Source organism: Physeter macrocephalus, chromosome 7, assembly GCF_002837175.3.
Source record: "Physeter macrocephalus isolate SW-GA chromosome 7, ASM283717v5, whole genome shotgun sequence".
In the NCBI taxonomy this organism is placed as follows: domain Eukaryota; kingdom Metazoa; phylum Chordata; class Mammalia; order Artiodactyla; family Physeteridae; genus Physeter; species Physeter macrocephalus.
Genome location: NC_041220.1, coordinates 103649398 through 103669312, shown reverse-complemented (window position 1 = coordinate 103669312; position 19915 = coordinate 103649398). Strand labels below are relative to the sequence as shown.

At 36.2% G+C, this 19915-nt stretch overlaps 1 protein-coding gene across 2 annotated transcripts in view; it reads right to left on the bottom strand.

The window, feature by feature from the left end:
• RAB28 (RAB28, member RAS oncogene family) overlaps positions 1-16349 on the bottom strand; it is a 99833-nt gene extending 83484 nt beyond the window's left edge. The window contains exons 1-3 of one of the 2 annotated variants that reach the window (XM_007100998.2): positions 16074-16349; positions 11128-11224; positions 5926-6014 (exon numbers count right to left, since the gene is read on the bottom strand). In XM_007100998.2, coding sequence (XP_007101060.1) covers positions 5926-6014; positions 11128-11224; positions 16074-16148 — 261 coding nt within the window. In that variant the 5' untranslated portion in view covers positions 16149-16349. The remainder of the gene's footprint in view (positions 1-5925; positions 6015-11127; positions 11225-16073) is intronic. The other variant, XM_028492131.2, reaches the window with a different exon arrangement.
• Positions 16350-19915: the final 3566 nt, after the last annotated feature.

Sequence of the window (19915 nt, the reverse complement as noted above, 5' to 3'; positions counted from 1 at the left end):
GAGCCATGGCCGCTGAGCCTGCGCTCCGCAACGGGAGAGGCCACAAGAGTGAGAGGCCCGCGTACCACCAAAAAAAAAAAAAAAAAAAAAAAAAGAAAGAAAGAAAGAGAAAAGGAAGGGGAGGGAGGGAAGCAAGCACAAGGATCAGAAAACAAACATGAAAGATATGAATCCAACTATATCAATAATCACTTTAAATGTGAATGGTCCAAATACATCAATTAAAAAACATTGTCAGAGTGGATGAAAAACCAACACTCAACTGTATGTTGCCTACAGGAAACACGCTTTAAATATAAAGACACAGGTTAAAAGTTAAGGGATAAAGAAATACCATGCTAAAAGAAGTGAAAAGAAAGCTGGAGTAGCTATATTAATTTCAGACAAAGCAGACTTCAGAATAAGGGAAATCAGGAGGCATAAAGATTGGCATAATGGTAAAGGGGTTAATTCTCCAAGAAAACATAACAATCCTTTGTGTATATACACTTAATAACAGAGTATCAAAATATGGAGCCCAAAACTGATAGAACTGTAAGGAATTCAAAATCCACAGATCCACAGATCCACTAATATAGTTGGAGATTTCAACACCCCTTTTTCATTAATTGATATATCAAGCAAGCAGAAAATCAGTAAGTTGACCTGAACAGCAGTAACAATCAGCTTCATCTAACTGACATTTATGAAACAGTCCATCCAACAACATTAAAATGTACCCTCTTCTCAAGCTCATATGAAACATTCACCAGATAGACTACATTCTGGACCATAAAACACACCTTGACAAATTTATAAGAATAGAAATCATACCAAGCATGTTCTTAGATTACAATGGAATTATCAGAAATCAATAATAGAAAGAGCTGGAAAAACTCAAAATATTTTGAAATTAAACAACATACTTCTAAATAACACCTGGGTCGAAAAAGAAGCCTCAAGAGAAGTTTAAAATATCTTAAATAAAATACAACGTATCAAAACTTGAAGATACAGCAAAAACAGAACTTCGAGGAAAATGCAGAGCACTGAATGTATACATCAGAAGAGAAGAAACATCAAAAATCTAAGCTTCCACTTTAGAAAACTGAAGAAGAAGAGCAATTTAAACTTAGTGCAAGCAGAAAAAATAGTAATAATAAAAATTAGAGCAGAGATCAATGAAACTGGAAAGAGGAAAACAACAGAGAAAATTAATAAAAACCAAAAGTTGGTAACCTCTAGCCAGATTAATAACCAAAAAGAGAGACAGAGACAGAGTCAGAGAGACAGAAAGATAAAGAAAGAGAAGGCACAAATTAACAAGGGGTCATGACTACTGATTCCCACAGACATTAAAAAAATAATGAAGGAATCATATGAACAACTCCATAGCCCAAAATGTGAAAACACAGGGTGAAATGAACCACTTCTTTGAAACACACAAACTACCAAAACTCACACAAGCTGCCACAGACTCCCAGGGGCCTCTAGCCACCAGCTTCAGCACACCAAAGCCAGACCTCTAAGTACTCATCTCTTTGGGAGCCTATAATATAAGTACCCTCAAAGCCCTGAGTCTCTCACCCCATCAATCAACCCAGTTCTCTTCTGATTCCTTTCAAAAAACTATCAGAAAGTACAACTCCCCAGAAATGCAACACATCTTGGCAACAACTCAAGTCTAAGAAGAATCTACAGGGAACTGCTGGAAATAACTGTTTCTTGGCAATCTTGTGGCCATCTAAACCCACCACCATATCTCATGTCCCTGATACCCTCTTTTATCACCTATCCACCATTTATCCTTCTGCTATGTCTTCATCCCCATACTGTCCTGTGCTTCCTCTTCCTAATTTACCCTCCACCTGCTCCTCTTTCTAAATCTTTCTGCCATGACTTTTTGGAAATGAGACTTCAAGTTTAATAAATCCTTCTACATCTTCGAATTCTTCACAAAAATTTCCTCCATCTTCTATGCCTTAACTTCACTTTCCCCACCACCCCGCAACTGCCAAAAGATATTACCACCCCTTCTCTTTATAAACCTTAAGACTTTTAGTAAATATTACATATTATATAGTACTTTGTTTTCATCTATTTCACTTATCACCATATCTAGTAAGCATGATGAGTCAGTAAACCAAATGGATACCATTTTCAAAGGAATAACTGAGCAGTCTTGAAGGAACAAACACTGTGGCAACACTTAACAGTATTATAAGGTATTTCAAAATTTAGTTCTAAAATTTAACAGATGCAGTACATAAATTTAGTGAAAGTTACCCATTTCCAAAATACAGGTATTTTTTTCTCCCTGATTTGTACAACAAATAATCTACTTTAGTTTATAATTATATATAGAAATGAATTAAATCATATAGATTATACAATAGTCGTAACAACATATACTGTACTTTGCTGTATAAGTACAACCTGTAAGAAGGAACACTAATGCAAGAGAGGTCTGTAAATATAATAAGTTATAAGTTGACAAATATCCAACGAAAAAATTCATGGTAAAAGACAGCAGAGAGTCTCAGGGAGTCCAACTTTGAGATACGCTCTCTCCCCAGTTGTCATACTGGCACCATATGCTTTTGTTGGTGGTTAACAGGGTGGCTCATCTGTGTGGGGCACTGGTACACAATAGTAGTTATGTTCTACCTCACAAATGAGTACACTTCATTGAGTTTATACTCAGTAGGGCAGTGTTTGCAAACCACTTAGATTCCAGGAAGGAAAGAGCTACAAAAATGAAACATCCAGTCCTTCTCTGAGGCTTGTTATTAGCCTCTGTTAGCCACAGGTTACAGGGCACTAAACACTATGTACTGTGTGTTTGCTTGTAACCACTATGAAAAATAGCCTATAACATCTTTCTAAAGACTCCTAGAAAATTTTAAGTTAATTTAAAATCTGGGAATTTAACTGGGACATACTTCAATTCTTAGAACTAGTTTCTGACAAAATACCTCACTAATTCTTTCTTCGGTGTCTATTCAATTTTGTTTCAATCAACACTATTCAATACACTATCACTAAAACTTAATGCTACTGGTGGGGAAAAAGTGAAGAGGGTAAAATAATCAGTTTTATTTGAAGCTAAGTTAATTCCAGCCTACAAATAAGCTTCTTCCTGGATAAGAAATGCTTTAGAAAAATGGATTCACATAGCTTAACAGCCCAGATATGTGTAAGATAATTCTTTCCATACACATTACATAAGTTAGAGAACCTAAAACAAAATCCTAAATAAGACCTTATACTGATGTCCTCAAAACTGCTTGTCAAAACATTTCTGAAAGATTTCCATCATGTAGCATGTGCACAAAAATCCAAAGTATTCGTGAGATGGGCAATGTACAGCATCTACAACAACTCTAGAAACAGTATAGATCTACTTTGAAGAATAGTTATGTAATTATATAAAATTATTAAATGTTATTAAAATGTTTACGAAAGCACTGTTTTTTTCAAAGTAACATTCGGAAAAAAAAAAAAAAACTTCAAATCAGAAAAAAAAAAACAAAGTAACGTTTCTCCCAATTTACGGTAGTGAACTGTAGTCTGAGCTTCTCTGGCCTGGGTAAAACATTTACATGTATTTCAATGAAAGAAACTACTGGCAAATGTAATTAATTGTATTTTACACAGCATTTAATTTAGAATCTCTGGAAAGCAGAGAAAATTTATGACAACTCATTTTATCATCTCAAAATTCCTACTTTCCTGGGACGATTTTATGAAAATGTTCATGAAATTCCTAGAAATACTTTATTACATTGTTTTTTAATAAAACAGGGTATATGATTTACAGAGATTATAAAGTATAAACAATGTAAGACACTGTCAAAAGAGAAAAAAAATCAACATGTACCTTCGAAATAGAAATCTCATGTGACATTCTCTTTCTCTCAAGATGTGAAGTACATTAGAAAAGAACAGAGACATTTCACTAAACTCAAGTATCCTCAAAAATGATGGAAATTTTTTAAATTTCTACAAATTTGCCCATTAATGTCTGCTGACTTTAAGCAGCTATGTAATAGCATAAAACATACACTGTAAAGAACTGATTTGAGGGGATGGTCACACAAGAAACATTGTGAATGTACTATATACCACTGGTTATATACTTTAAAAATTGTTAATTTTATATTATGTGAATGTCATATCAACATTAATTTTTATATAATATTTTATAATATTAATAAATTTAAATTTTCTATAAATCAAACAATAAAATTTTTTAGTGATTTGAAGTAAGGGTAAATTAAGAGTCTAACCCATAAACATTACATTCCCCTAATTTTTAAGTGAAAAAAATGTATTAATTGAATGTTTTATTATTATTTACTCTGAAATGCATAAAAACTTCCCATTCTCCACTAACTTCAGATATATCTATAAACCAAAAAAGCTATTCTATTTGACATTCAGAGTCAAATATCATTAGAAGCTTGACTAATCTAGTTTTCACTTTTTTAAAATCCAGTATGTGTCCATGAAGATAGATTTTAATGGAGCAAAGAGGAAAGAGATTGTTATTTTCAAATCCCATTTTACCAACTAGGTGAATGAAACAAGGACTGTGGCTTCCCACAAATCTCTGTCCAGCAATTTTTCTTTAGCTTAATATCTACTTTAAACATAATCAGTTTAAAACAGAAACAAACAACAATGAAAGAGCCAGACACAAAAATCTGAGACACATTTTTTAAGAGAAAAATGAACAGTCATAAAATATTAAGTCATATGGTCACAAGTGAAAATGTTAAGTGAGCAGAAATATTTTCCAAAAGACAAAGAACAATGTAGAAGAAGAGGAAAAGAAGGTTCTCAGAGCCAAATCTATACATCGATAACGCAAAAAACAATACCCTAGGGCCTTTATACATGATTAAGAACCATATGAGCCTCATCCTTCTCTGAATATTTTATAATTCAGAATCTATTTTCCATCCAAAATTAAGGCAATGGTATTTGTTAAGTATCAAACTTCATACAGCAGAGTGCTTAACATTCTGTCTTCATCTTCTAGATTCATTTCTTATGAGCAACCCAGCTCCACATAACCAAGTTAAAATATCAACTTAAAATATCGAACTCCAGTAAAAAACTAAATGAGGATTAAGAATATTATCCCCCCAATACCTCATGATCATATGAAAGATACACACTAACTCAAAATAGAAGAAAAAGCAAAAATAAACAGCATGTCAATAATTAATTTAAGTATATTAATTACTACTATGCATATTTTTTATTTGTATAATTTAATTTTAAAACTTATAAAGTATGTCTATATAAGGTAATGTACTAAAGAATTTTTGTTATATCATCATTCAAGTGGTTTTTCTTACTCTACATAGATTTTCTTCTGAAAAGACACCACACATGACTATCATGTTAAAATGCTGTATGTGCTTCATACATATAATTAGTCATATTTAGTTTTCTGATACAATATATTGATATATCTGTTAAATCTGAAGAACTATAAATATTTAATAGAATAATTCACGGCACAAAAATATATAGGCATATATGTATGCTTTTTGTCCTTACAACTTAAAATGAAATTAAATTTTCCTCTGTAGTATTTATCATTCAATTTATGTATTCTGTAAGTAGTCCACAGAACCAAATCAGTTACTAAATATCAAAATATCATTTATCACTGCATGTATTCAACTGCTGACAATAGTATTAGTAATATAAGTAGCATATGAAAGCTATTAGAGTCATCCAGTTCCCTGATCCAAATCATTCCAAGCATGATTTTGAGGGAGGATGAAATCAAAGGATTAGCACAAATGTAAAATCAGTCTCCCTACATATCAGATAAAAATCAAGGTAGAAACAGCATGTGTGTGTACCTGCTTTTGTGTTTGTAAGGAGAGTATCTTCAGTACTGGAATAATCATACAATTCGTTTCATACCTGTGCTCCATAGATATATTTATCCAACATCTTGCCTCCTATTGTCTGCCCTCCTATGTCCCAAACTTGAAGAGTAACATTCAAGTTTCCTAGAATATAAAAAAATGAATATAAAAATAAGAATACAAAAAAAGTTAAGGAACAATATAACAACTGAATAGTTTCACAGAACATTAAGTCACAGCGATAAACTCTGAACCTAATTTGTCTTTTATTCTGCCTGTTCACATGGTCACATATTTGGAATTGTGAAACAATGTTGTCAAAAGAGATAATAGTGGGAAATTTAGATTTACACTTTACCCCATTTTCATGAAACCACATTTATAATCACCTTCAAAACAAAAAAAAATAAAGAAAGCTTTAATTCACAAACTTCTTAAACCTTAAAGAATTTTTTTCTTAAACAGAGCATAAAACAATAAAGCACTTATATGTGGAATAAGATATATAAATTAAAAATTAAAAGTGAACTTTATATACTAATGTACCTTATTGCACATAATGAATTTTCCCGTAAGTTCTAAACTCCATAGGTTCTAGAACTCACAGATTCCTAATAGACTACAAAAACGGTCCCACAGTTTCAACTTCAATGAATTTTTAAATTTGAATGTCAGCTACTATATACAATAGTGAACATAATTTTAAAATTATGTTTTGAAATTTAACCTATAAAATATAAACATTTTGACAGCCCTCTTCAGAACTGATGTAGGTTACATACCCAGTATATCACTAAATATTTTGATGCATTTATATCTGTTCAAAGTGTTCCACTGAAACAAATTATAATATGTGCTTCAAATCCCTCACAAAATAGTCTAACAAATCTCTTCCCCATACAAACATATAAAAGCATTCTAAAATACTAAAAGGCAATCTTTAAAATTATTTTGTCCATTTTGCAAAATATTTACTTGTTAAAAAAATTATGTTATTCTCTATTATCAATGCAATTACAAAATTTAAAGATCAAGTTCGACATGCTTTACAGTTTAACATTTCAAACTACTTCTCCTAATAAAATTATGCAGCTTTCTCCAAAGGCAGACAAAATCTCAACTAGTACCTTCAAAATGAGCTCCCACACCAAAAATGTATCTTTCTGAATGATTTGCAAATCAGGAAAACTCAAAAACTTAGACACTAAGAAACTAGTCTCACTTCAAATACAAACCAGAAAAGGATTATATAGATATGAATTTTTATGCCAATGCAAAACACTAAAACTGGAGAATGTTAGTCACACCATTCAACGTTGCAACTGAAAAGAAAGTACGACACTGGATTAACCAGCCAAGTTTTACCCTTAACTCTACGTCTTGTTGGGTCTGTATTACAATCTTTCCATTATTTGGATGTAGGTCTGTTCCATCTGCCAACCTGCAGAGGATTTACATGAGCAACTTCCATTAGCATTAATGAGAGCTACTAAAGTTCATCACCCGTCATCATTCCCAAATATACACACTTTCAACGCTCACAGAGTAATGACCGAAATGTTCTTAAAGGTCTATGAATAAAAAAACCAAAATGTCAGAGACTAAGACTTACCCAACAACTTGTGTAAACCCAATATCTTAAAAATCTAAATTTTTCGATACTCAAAATTCATTCTCCTACAATCCTGTCTCAAATTAGGCAGGTGAGAAAGGGCTAGTCGACACTATAAGTATATCAAATAGTTTCAGAAGCCCCTAGATAAACAGGCAGTACTCTGTTCATTTTACTCTCAAAATTCTTTAGTTATTTGTTTACTTCAAAAAACAGTACTCAACAATATTAACTTTTTTAAGTAAGATTTTAGGCAACACTTAATAAAGGGCATTTAATCCCATTTTCTTCAAGGTCAATAAATCCTATCACAACTTCATATCAAGAAATATGAAGCTTTTTTCCTTTAAGTTCTGATATTTAGTTATGACATTTAGATCCTATCCTATCTGTAACTTTAGAAACATGATCTTTATTACATGTTTTCAAATTCTGACTACATCGTTTCAAGACTGATTCTAAATCGTTTATAACTATCTCCCACCTGAGAGGTTTATATTTGTGTGTTGAGGATATTTTTTAAATCCATACTTTTCCAAATAAACGCTGTTCGTTGTTCTTGGCTTGTATTTCTTTAATACACATATTATAGTGCCTCAGATAAAAATAGCCATGCAATACTAATAACCCACTAATACACAATGCTAGCCAAGAAATAAACAAACTTTTGCTATCGTTATAGCTTCAACAAATGATATTAACTTCATAGTTATTTCATGTATCTAGAAAAGTATTTTTAACTTCCACATTTGAATTTTAGGCTTATTAACACATAAAAATAAAAATAAATGGGAGTTCCCTATTTGGGAAACAAAATAATATAGAATTCAAATTAATATTCCTTTTAGTTTTTGTAAGCAAAAACATATGAAGGCTTCCAGTATATTTTCAAAATGGCATGCCTATAAAGCTATATAAGAATTTTCAAATAATCAACATTGAAAAATTTTTTTAAACCAAGAATCCATCTAATATAAATTTCTAACTAATAAAGAATGTTAAGGAGGAAACTGTCAGCAATCTAATCCCAAATGCAAAATACTAGAAAATTCCTGCTCTTCTGTAAGCAATGACATTTAACTAGGGAAAAAAATAAATGAGGTGACAAAATACAGGTAAGCTGCTTTTGGTATGAATCAAAGCCACCAAGAGGATTCAACAGTGACCTTGTAAAAGTACACTTGGTGCCTTGGTTAACCTTACTTAAAGTGCTGCATAGTCAAGATGGAACTAAAAACACAAGTCTGCCCACTTCTTGTACTAAAGACTTAGAAATCCTTTTCACAGTAGAACGCTGTTTACTGACTGTACCCACAAGCTTCCTGAAAGTATTTTGACTAAGGCTCTTAAGAAGCTCTATCAGCAGAATCTCTGACTAACAGATACACTATTTTAAGCAGTAAAATCTGCACAGTGGTTGCATCCAGACTATACAGCATACCAGATCATGAAATATACTAACATGGATGAGTATTTGCAGAGTAATGACCTTGAAAACTTGCATGAAGAGAATGTCAATAGATGAACAGGAGGTATTACACCTCTAACAATCTGAATGGACAGAAGACTTACTAGAATACTAACAAATATTAGATTTGCCTCCTATGCTACTATACCATAAATTCAATTAATGCTGCCTGTAATGTTTTAGCAAATGATACAAATATTAATCCTTGGACACAATGAATTAAAATTAAAGTTAAAGTATATAAAGGGTATACTATAAACCTTTTAATTTATTAACCTCATTTCTTAATGTACCTATTAATATAAAATCAAGTTACTTTAAAACAATTTTTTCTTACTGAAATTTCTACCACAATTTTGAGTCAATTAAATAGAATAAAACCAACTGCCGTTTTATAAAAAAAGATTTTTTTCTGGAACTCTGCCCATCAAAATAAAACCTTAATCAGGAAAATTAAAATATATATTCATTGAGTATATATTTCCTAATGTCATTTTTAACCTAAATACTTTCTAACTCTAAAATATTATATTATAAATTTGGATTTCAAAAATACCAAATATTTTTTACAAAGTCATCAAAATTTAAAAATCGGTAGTATTGTACAAAAAATCAGAAATCATCATATATATTACATATATAAAATGTCCAAAATCAGTCTTAAAATGTTTTGAATGTTTGAGTAGGTGCTTGCTCCTTTATTTAAGTCTTTGAACTGAAAAATCAGAAAAATTAAACAATATTAATAATATAGAAAGTTAGTGCTTTTGCTAATTAGCATCGAAAACAAAAGTCAGTAATTAAATACACTTTGAGGCTCTCTATGTACAACTGGCGTCTCTGAAAAAACTGTGGCAAAATAAGTTTTCAGTATGTATATTATGTGATTTGTACATGTATTCTACTAGTGACTGTTGTAAATATTCTGAAAGCAGTATTAACCTATCCATAAAAGTGAGAATAATAAAAATGAGATTTTCAGTTTTGAATACATTAAAAGAAAATACAAAAGAAACAAAATACACATTTCTCATTAAACCTCTTTCTGAATAATAACTTAGTAATGGCAAACTGGAATTCTTTTCTCAAGCTATATCTTCTAATTTACTTTTCATTGGTAGCCAAATACCAAACATCACAAAATATAAGGGAGTATACTACTAGTGAGATATGCAGAATACCTTCAATTACCAAGAGTTTTCATTAGCTGTTCTAAAACATTCATAGCAAGTTGTCTGATAGATGGAGTATTTGAGAGGTTAACATATTTCAAAAATATTATAATTTATTAAACCGCTTCCCACTATATCACTCACGTTCCAGTATATGAATCTGACACTACACTTGCAACTGTTTTTATTCAAATGTGTTTCCTCAGAGAGGAGAAAGATGGACTAGTTTATGAAGTCAATCAAGATAAACTGCTTTTAATAAAATACTTTAAACATATAATTTAAGCACAAGTGAATAGACAGAGCATTTTAAAGCCCCAATTGTTCAGAAACTAACTTAAAACAGAAACCACTCTTTTTTTGTTATTATTTCCCTGTATTTCCCACAAAATGTGCTGCAACTGGCATCTAAATAGTTTCTTTGCATGGTGAACTGAAACATCTTGAATGCTCAAACTGTATTTTTATGAGTGCCTAGGGACCCTAAATTTTAGTGGTCTATTAAATGCCAGCAATTTCATGCTGCCTTGCATAAAACAGCATTCACATATTAGAGCACAGAAGTTCCATAGCTACATTATACTTCTGTTCCAACTTTCTCTCAAACAAAAAACTGAAGCAGAGGTTAATCAAAATAATATTTAAAAAAATAATCCTTTCCAGTCTTCTCACATTTAGTTCATACAATACCTGTTGATAATTACATGGCATTTGATTTTGTTTTTAACTTTAGAATTTTATAAGCAACTATTGTTTATCCTCAAAAAATGTGCAGTGGTCAAAAACAGTGGGAGAGTGGGGAAGATATAAACTTTTTCCTTACACACATGGACAGTATGTCTTCATGGTAGATGCTGATGAAAGTTAACCTCCCTAAGATAGATTTACTGATTACATATATTTTCACACACAAACAGCCTCAAAATTTATTTTACACATTTCTGCTTATGTCTCTTATTGTCAGATATGGACAGTTTTCTATGTTAAGACATTTTAGTCTCTTACCTGGCAACATTATTCTTCTCAAAAAGAAATCCAGTCCTATAGTTTGTTTGTACTGTTTCCCAAAAGTGTCTTGAGCAAAACACGTAGCTAAGGAGGTCTAAAAAATTGATGCACAGAATATCAAAATTAATGTCTTTGTTTTAGAAATGTAAACATAAAATCACTACTAAATCTTATTAAGTAATCTTAATATTTATACTCCCATTAATCCATCAAGCAACTTTAAGCAGTTCTAATCAGTTACAAGGGGAAGAGGGACTTAACTTTCCACCAGGTAAATTTCACTTGCCAACCAGCTATCAGTGGCAACAACAGACTAATCCGCTAAATCTCTTTGAATCCCCTGATTGTCAAGCTCCCTACACCTTGCTGGAAATTAGACTTTGAGAATTATCAACAGAGAAAACTAAAACAACATGATTAAAGATCTGAATCTTATATGTCCCTATATATCAGTTCAATACAACTTTCAGAGATGTTTCATTTCTGAGGTTAAACATCTGAGTAGTTTGTGCCCTCAGCCAATAAGAAGTAGAACTAATTGAGGAGAGGAAAGCCTGTTTATAGAATTTCCTTTCTTTTTGCCCCCCAAGAAACATGTCTAGTTTTTCTCTATATTAAAAATGTTGTACCTCCCTGGTGGCGCAGTGGTTGGGAATCCGCCTGCCAGTGCAGGGAACGCGGGTTCAAGCCCTGGTCTGGGAAGATCCCACATGCCATGGAGCAACTAAGCCCGTGCACCACAACTACTGAGCCTGCTCTCTAGAGCCCGCCTGCCACAACTACTGAGCCCACGCACCTAGAGTCCGTGCTCTGCAACAAGAGAAGCCACCACACCACAACAAAGACCCAACACAGCCAAAAATAAAATATAAATAAATAAATATTTATTTTTTTAAATGTTAAATGAAAATGATTCTATAGAATGACTGATAATATTTATCTTTTAAATTAAGAAGTTGACATTTTTAAGATTAATATTAAGCAGACAAAAATAAATATATTCCATCCAAGAACCATAAAGCTTAAAAGTCACAAGAATATTATAACCAGAACAAATATATATCTACATTTTTTAAATAACAACTCTAAGTTACATTCAAAACTCTAGAGTTTCTTTAGGATACCATTTCTTACCAAAGCAAAAGAATAATCTAGTAACAACTGAAATAACTCAATAACTCAAAAGCTTCTTAAACATTTTAAAAGCATGATTTATTTATTTGCAGACTTCCCCAAAAAGAAGAGAAAGGGAGTTTCATGAAGCTTTTATGCTCTTCAAGACAGATTCCTAAAGTTAAGGAAAAATAGCTCTTTCTTATTTTAAAAGTTAAAATTAGATGTCAACTCCTAAATAATGAAAACTAAGATAAAATTTCCAAGATAGCTTACTATAATTAATTACAACATAAGTACAGTAGTGCAAAAGAAAACTTGGCCAAACTTCAATTCCTTTAAACAAAAAGACCTAAAATTCCTTTGACATAAGAACCATATTTTTCATATAAATGGCAATTTGCACACACTAACTCCAATTGTTTTAATATTTAAATACTCAGCATTTGTAAGAAATCACTAAATATTTGGTCAAATATTTATTGAGCACCATAAGAAAGATGTTCTGCTAGACTCTGAGAAATAAACTCACTACACCAAAATGAAAATTCATCTGGCTTCCTTGATAATATAAAAACTAAGAGATTAGAAAAAAAAAAGGAAGCATTCCTTTTTAAATCCTTTTTTCATTTAGCCTTGTTTATGCCATTGAGCTTATTTAACTTAGAGCACAAAATCATCTGTGAAGAGGCTCAGGGTTCTAGAGAAAAATAATTAAAACTACTTATACTATTACAGATATTTCAAAGTGTTTAATATATGGATGGCTAAAACACTTTTATAAGTCTAAGAGAAACTCAAGGCACATGTAACTTCAGCTTAGTGTTTCTTGTCCTAAAAATCGGACTTCTAGATTTTGAAAGTCTCACACTTTTGAGGCAAACATAAAGCTAGAATTTTCAATTGGAATAGAGTACAATCTGTCAAAAGTATAGGTCATTGCGAACAAAGAATATTAAAATGGGTTCTTATACCATCTCCAGACATCTCACTATAAAAATTAAACAGAGAATCAACTGAATCAGTGGGAAGGAGGCACATCCTCTTCACTTATCTAGGTATTACGCTATCTTTCTCATTCAATAATTTCTTAGAAGTCATTGTATAAATACCCTTTTTAAACAATTATGAAGAGAACAACCATCTTTCATATCTGTAACTCTTTTTTCTGATTCTTTATAGTTTGGTGAACTTTTGCTAACAATTTTTAACCATACTGCATTTACTAATACTGAAAAGACACCATAAAAGAATATTTTGCCTCAAAAAAAAATCTTAAGAAGTATATAATAAAATCCGAAGTATGACTCAAAACAGGAAAGAAATAGAAACACGTGTTAATAGCAGGAGGAGCTAAATTTCTCTCGAATAAACTGTTAGTGGTCATCTCAAAATTCTATTGTTTTTTTAAGGGTGTATAAAAATGCCCTGAGTTAGAACTAGCAAGAAAAATTGATACTAGAAAAAATGGCCAGGAGTTAAATCAGGATACAAGTAAGAATGAAAGAGAGGCTGAATTCATAATAGAAAAGGACAGTAAAAGAAATAGAATGGGAATGTTGGTAGCTGCCAATAATATGGCAATAATCTGAAAACTGAATAGGGTATGGAAAAAAACAAAAGCTGATATATGAATAATAAAAATGGTTAGATTTCTGATGCTGGTATCCAGAAATTTCTGGCAGAAAAAAACCTTTACAATTTTAAAATAGATTAGTCAAGATGACAAAGACTAAATCAGAACGCCATAAACAGTATCACTGTTATCCTTTGAAGCAGAATGATAATCCTAATTCAATAATATAGAAGAAAAAAATATGCTTTGTTGTACACTAGATAAAATTTTTGACAGATGAAAAATCATAATTATTCACACTAAATTAGTAACAAGAGGAAAATGTATGACAGGCTAGATGAAAAACCTAGATAGAAATTATGAACAAATTTCAACAGAGAAATACATGTATGATAATGGATGAATACTGGGAAAAAAAATTAACAAGAATTTAAAGAATTATGATAGAATGTAGGATAATGGACAATTTTTGTGTCTTTTTATAAGTGTATTAGTGTTATAGACAGTCATTATAGTTTTAAACAGGAAATCAATTCAGTTATGAGTTGACCATAAAGGTTTTCCTAAAAAGGTTTAGGAAATGAAAAATTAGAAGACATTCAAAAGAAAATACGAATAATGAGAAAACTATAAAAACAGAACTTAAAATTTTTACTGAATAAGGGTGTCAGAAACAATGCTGATTCATTTAAAACAACTCATCCATTCAAAAAGTTGTTACAAGTGTACAAAAAGTCATATAATTAATACTTTATAAAGAAAAGTGATCCCAAGTTCTCTTCTTCCTCAAAATGTTTAAAAGTAATCAGAGCATATTAAGTTGTTTTTCCTCAATAATAAAAATCAATAACAAAATATCAGGGATGGCAAGAAAGAAATTAACAAGAATCCTCCAAATCCTGCATATGAATGACACCTTTCCCTAGGGCCCTAGGAACTCAAATCTCAGAACGAAAGACAGGAGCAGCTGTGCAGTGCTAACTGCCAGGCAAGATGTATCGAGCAGTCGTCACCATAGGAACCAGGGTCCAAACTACACCAGGAACACGAAAACGTGAAGCCGAAAACGGGAAACTGGTAACAATAATAACCAGCGTTTCTGAAGCCTCTAGTTGGGAAAGCGGATGGAAGAAGAAAGGAGACAAACTTTAACAATATTGCCAGAAGCAGTGTTGGCGCCATTGAAAGGAGCGACAGGTGTGAAGGTTGGCTGGGCAGAGGCTCTTCACCTTATTTGGGGCGTGGATCAAGAACCCTTTAAGATCTTATGGACCATCTCCAAAGAGCAAGCACCGGGCAATGTTTATTCCATCTCAGGAGCTCCACAACCCTGGGTTAAAGACCTGTGCCTACGAGGTAAGGGGACTGGCTGCCAGATATTCTCACGCACTCACTTCTCATTCATTCAACCAACTGTCACTGAAAGACAGCCTTTAAGGCAGTGATCCTCTCTGTCAGGCTAGCAGCTCTGCCCTCAGCATCCAGCCCAGAAGAGGAGTTCAACAGATATTTGCTGAATGAATGTTTGTGTTGACAGGTGCTGTGCTGGGAACAGAAATGAACAGATAATGATGCTCTAAAACAGCAACTAACGTTTACTGAGTGCACACCATGTTATGAAAGCTTTATGCAGATTTTCATATTTAATGTGGATTTTGCACACTTCACCCTTCGAGGAGACCCCTATCAATATACCCATCTTACAGATGAAGTACAAACAGGATAGCAAATTGCCCTCCAATGATCCGACCAGTAAGTGATGGAGCCCCAATTCTCTCACCCAGGGAATCTGATTCCAGCGTCAAGTTCTTGGGAGCTCCCAGTACAGTGGAGCCATCAGAAACGGTAAACGGGGGGAAAGAAGCAAAGTGTGACCTGGACTAAAGTAAAAAGAGGTAAGATGCCTTAGCAGGTCCCTGCCAGTCCTCAGAGGCGAGAAGCTGGAAAGCTTCCCAGGGAGGCGATACTGGCTCGTGTCTTGAAGAAGCAGGAGTTCGCGATCCAGGCAGGGGTTAGGCAATGAATTTTTTTTTTTTCTTTTTTAATTTAAGAGGAGCTGGACAGCTCTCGACGGACTTCACAAAGCGCCTATTAGTGTCGAACCCCAGGCCACGACCTCGCGGGCCCAAGCCCAGACGCCCCAGGGCTCGGGGACATAAGGCGACGCCGGGGGGGCGGGAAGGAGGCTGGGGGGCGCCAGGGCCGCGCCGGGGTTCCTGCAGGCCTGGCACGGCGGGCCCGCTCGAGGACTGACCTTCCCGGAGGTGCCGTCCCCCAGCACGACGATTTTCAGTTGCCGGTCCTGGCTCTCCTCCTCAGAGTCCGACATGGTGTCCCAGGAACCAGGCCCACCTCCCCCCCCTCCCCACCGAGGCAGAAGGAGGAAGGGAAGGAGGGGGTCTCTGGGGGCGGGGGAGAGGAAGAAGGGCGGCAGTGGGGGCAGCACCCCCCGTCCCGGTGTCTCAGCGGCCCCCGGAGGTATCTGGGCAAAATCACTCGCCGGCAGCCATCTTGCCCACCTCCCCTCCCCCTGGGCGCGGCCCCGCCCCCTGAGCGCGACGTCGGGCGTGCTCCCCCGCATCTGTGCCAACCCGCGCCGACCGCTAACCTTCCTGGTGGGCCGACCCATCCGCAGGCCTGGGAAGAGGAGGCGTTCGAACCCAGCAGGCGAGACACGGCGCCACACTCACAGGGACAGTTGGCAAGAGAAAAAAAGATGTGTATAACTTAAGCTAGGTAGAAAAACGGGGGCAGAGTAGCGCGCAGACGTTCTATTAAATTCCCTTGTTTCCATCTCCCCCTGTGAAGGTCCCTGAAGCGAATGGTTTAGCCCGACGAGGAGGGAGGGTGGGGTGACGCCATGGCCGCGCGCCGCGGTTGCCATGGAAGCCAGGACACAGAGGAGAGGAGGCGGGGCAGGGCCTGCCTCAGGGCGCCGGGGACGCCGGTTGACAGGCGGAGCGCGCAGGGGAGGGGCCTCTGGAGCCGTGTGGGCGCCGGGGTTCGCGCCCCAGGAAGAGCGGCGGCGTGGTGGAGGAGGGGGCGGTTGCTAAGGACGTAGCTGCTGCGCAGCGAGGCTGCCGGGCGGCGCGAGGCGTGGAACGTAGCTCTGGTGCTGCCCTGTTTCCTCCTCTCAGACCTTGGGTTTCCTCGTCCGAACAGCGGAATCTGATCATTCACGAAGCACTTAAGCTAGAGCAGCAGTTCTCAAAGTGTGATCCAGGGAACCCTGAGGGTCCCGATAAAGTCAAAACTATTTTCCTAATAATTCACTTATTTTTTCCTTCCTCACATTCATGCTCTCACAAGTATACGTAGAAGTTTTCCAGAGGATGCATGATGTGTATATCACTCTGACAGCTAAGGGAGCAAATATTTCTCAGTATTCATTTCGATGCAGTAATGAGAGCTACAACTTACATAAACAAAAACTATTTGGGGGGCTTCCCTGGTGGCGCAGTGGCTGAGAGTACGCCTTCCGATGCAGGGGACACGGGTTCGTGCCCCGGTCCGGGAAAATCCCACATGCCGAGGAGCGGCTGGGCCCGTGAGCCATGGCCGCAGAGCCTGCGCGTCCGGAGCCTGCGCTCCGCACGGGAGAGGCCACAACAGTGAGAGGCCTGAGTAATGCAAAAAAAAGAAAAAAAAAAAAGAATTATTGAGTACCCCAAATAGTTTTTTTTGTTTTTTTGTGGTACGCGGGCCTCTCACTGTTGTGGCCTCTCCCGTGCGGAGCACAGGCTCCGGACGCGCAGGCTCTGCGGCCATGGCTCACGGGCCCAGCCGCTCCTCGGCATGTGGGATTTTCCCGGACCGGGGCACGAACCCGTGTCCCCTGCATCGGAAGGCGTACTCTCAGCCACTGCGCCACCAGGGAAGCCCCACAATAATTCTTAAGAGTGTAGAGGGGGCCTTGAGCCCCAAAAGTTTGGGAACTGCTGTCCTGGATGGATGATCTCAGTCTAGTAGCGTAGGTAAAAGACATAATTGGCAATTTAAATATAATGCGATAAATTCCACAATATTAATGCCGGCCTACTATATTTGTCTCCTTGTTAATTACTTTTCGTGGATTCACGTTCACTCCTCATGGGAACCCTATACAGTAGGTAGAATTATCTCATTTTACAGATGAGGAAGCTTAAGTCACAAAAAGCCAGTGAGAGCCCTGAGTAATGCAAAAAAAAGAAAAAAAAAAAGAATTATTGAGTACCCCAAATAGTTTTTTTTGTTTTTTTGTGGTACGCGGGCCTCTCACTGTTGTGGCCTCTCCCGTGCGGAGCACAGGCTCCGGACGCGCAGGCTCTGCGGCCATGGCTCACGGGCCCAGCCGCTCCTCGGCATGTGGGATTTTCCCGGACCGGGGCACGAACCCGTGTCCCCTGCATCGGAAGGCGTACTCTCAGCCACTGCGCCACCAGGGAAGCCCCACAATAATTCTTAAGAGTGTAGAGGGGGCCTTGAGCCCCAAAAGTTTGGGAACTGCTGTCCTGGATGGATGATCTCAGTCTAGTAGCGTAGGTAAAAGACATAATTGGAAATTTAAATATAATGCGATAAATTCCACAATATTAATGCCGGCCTGCTATATTTGTCTCCTTGTTAATTACTTTTCGTGGATTCACGTTCACTCCTCATGGGAACCCTATACAGTAGGTAGAATTATCTCATTTTACAGGTGAGGAAGCTTAAGTCACAAAAAGCTTAGCTCAGAGGCAATAGTCCTGGAAAGAATATGGGAATTCAAATGGTAAAGCAGTACAGTTTAAAGAAGTACCCATCCCTGGCAGCAGCACTGAAGTTCTAATCACAGACCTGCGCTTATTAGATGCGTGACCTTGAGCCACAATTTCCTTATCTATCAAATAGAGGCACTACCTCCTTTATAGGGTTGAGAATTAAATGAAGTAATCACTGCAAAGTAACATAGTACAATGCCTGGCATATAATAAGCACCCTCATCGTCACCATTAGACATGGTCCATATTGGAGCATCACTGCTTTCTACCCAGGTTATCTTAAACAAGGTTCCTATGCAGAGCTTCAGTCCCTTCATCTGTAGATAAGGTTATCCACAATAGTCGACACTCAGTTGTTTCCAGTTCTTCCAGTTCCAGTACTTCCAGTTCTTCCAGTTCCCAGTTCTTTCCCTACTCCCCACCACCACCACCAACAGCAACAACAACTTTCTACATCACTGGATGTGTTAATGAGAATTAGAAGAAAAAGTTAAGTGAAAGAGCTTTGCAAAGTCCATTGTAAATGTTAGGTTGAGGAATCCGTTTTTAATGAGGACGGATTTAACCCCTTCTTGTCCATGAGGTCAGTTAATGTGGCAGCAATTGGCTTTTCCACTCTTAATGGAAATGGTTATGTGACCCAGTTTGACCAATGAGACAGAAGAGGATGTCCTTTGGGAGACATCTGGGAAATATTTTCCTCTCTGATTTAAAAAAAGAAGAAAATAAAGAATAAAAGAGACAGAAGGAAGGCTCTCCCCCTTCCTTCCTTTGCTGTGATTATTTGGGTGAGGACATAATTCTTGGAGCAGCTACAGCCTTCAACACCCTACCTTCCAGGCTTCTTGTTATGGGGAATAAATCTAAGGTACTTTAGTGATGTATTCCATTACTTGCAGACAAAAACATCCCAACTGGCACAAATATTTGGCTAAAAACTAGGTTTAGTTAAGGCCATTTAAGTGACTTTCATGTGTGGTTTCAAACTTTGCATTTTGTAATCACCAATTTCCTGGACAATGGCTTTGATGGAGAGACATCATTTATTTGGATATGGATTCATCCCTGAGACAGTATTGCTACCTGAAACAAAAAGCCAACTACATTCTTTTAATGACCATATTTTCACATCTATCACAAGATTCCGAGTTGAAAATTAGATTTGAAGACTAGGAGCTATATATATATATATATATATATATATATATATATATATATATAAAAATTAGAGAGAAATGGGAATCTTTTTCAGTGGTCTTAAAACTAATACCTTGGGGCTTCCCTGGTGGCGCAGTGGTTGAGAATCCGCCTGCCGATGCAGGGGACACGGGTTCGTGCCCCGGTCCAGGAAGATCCC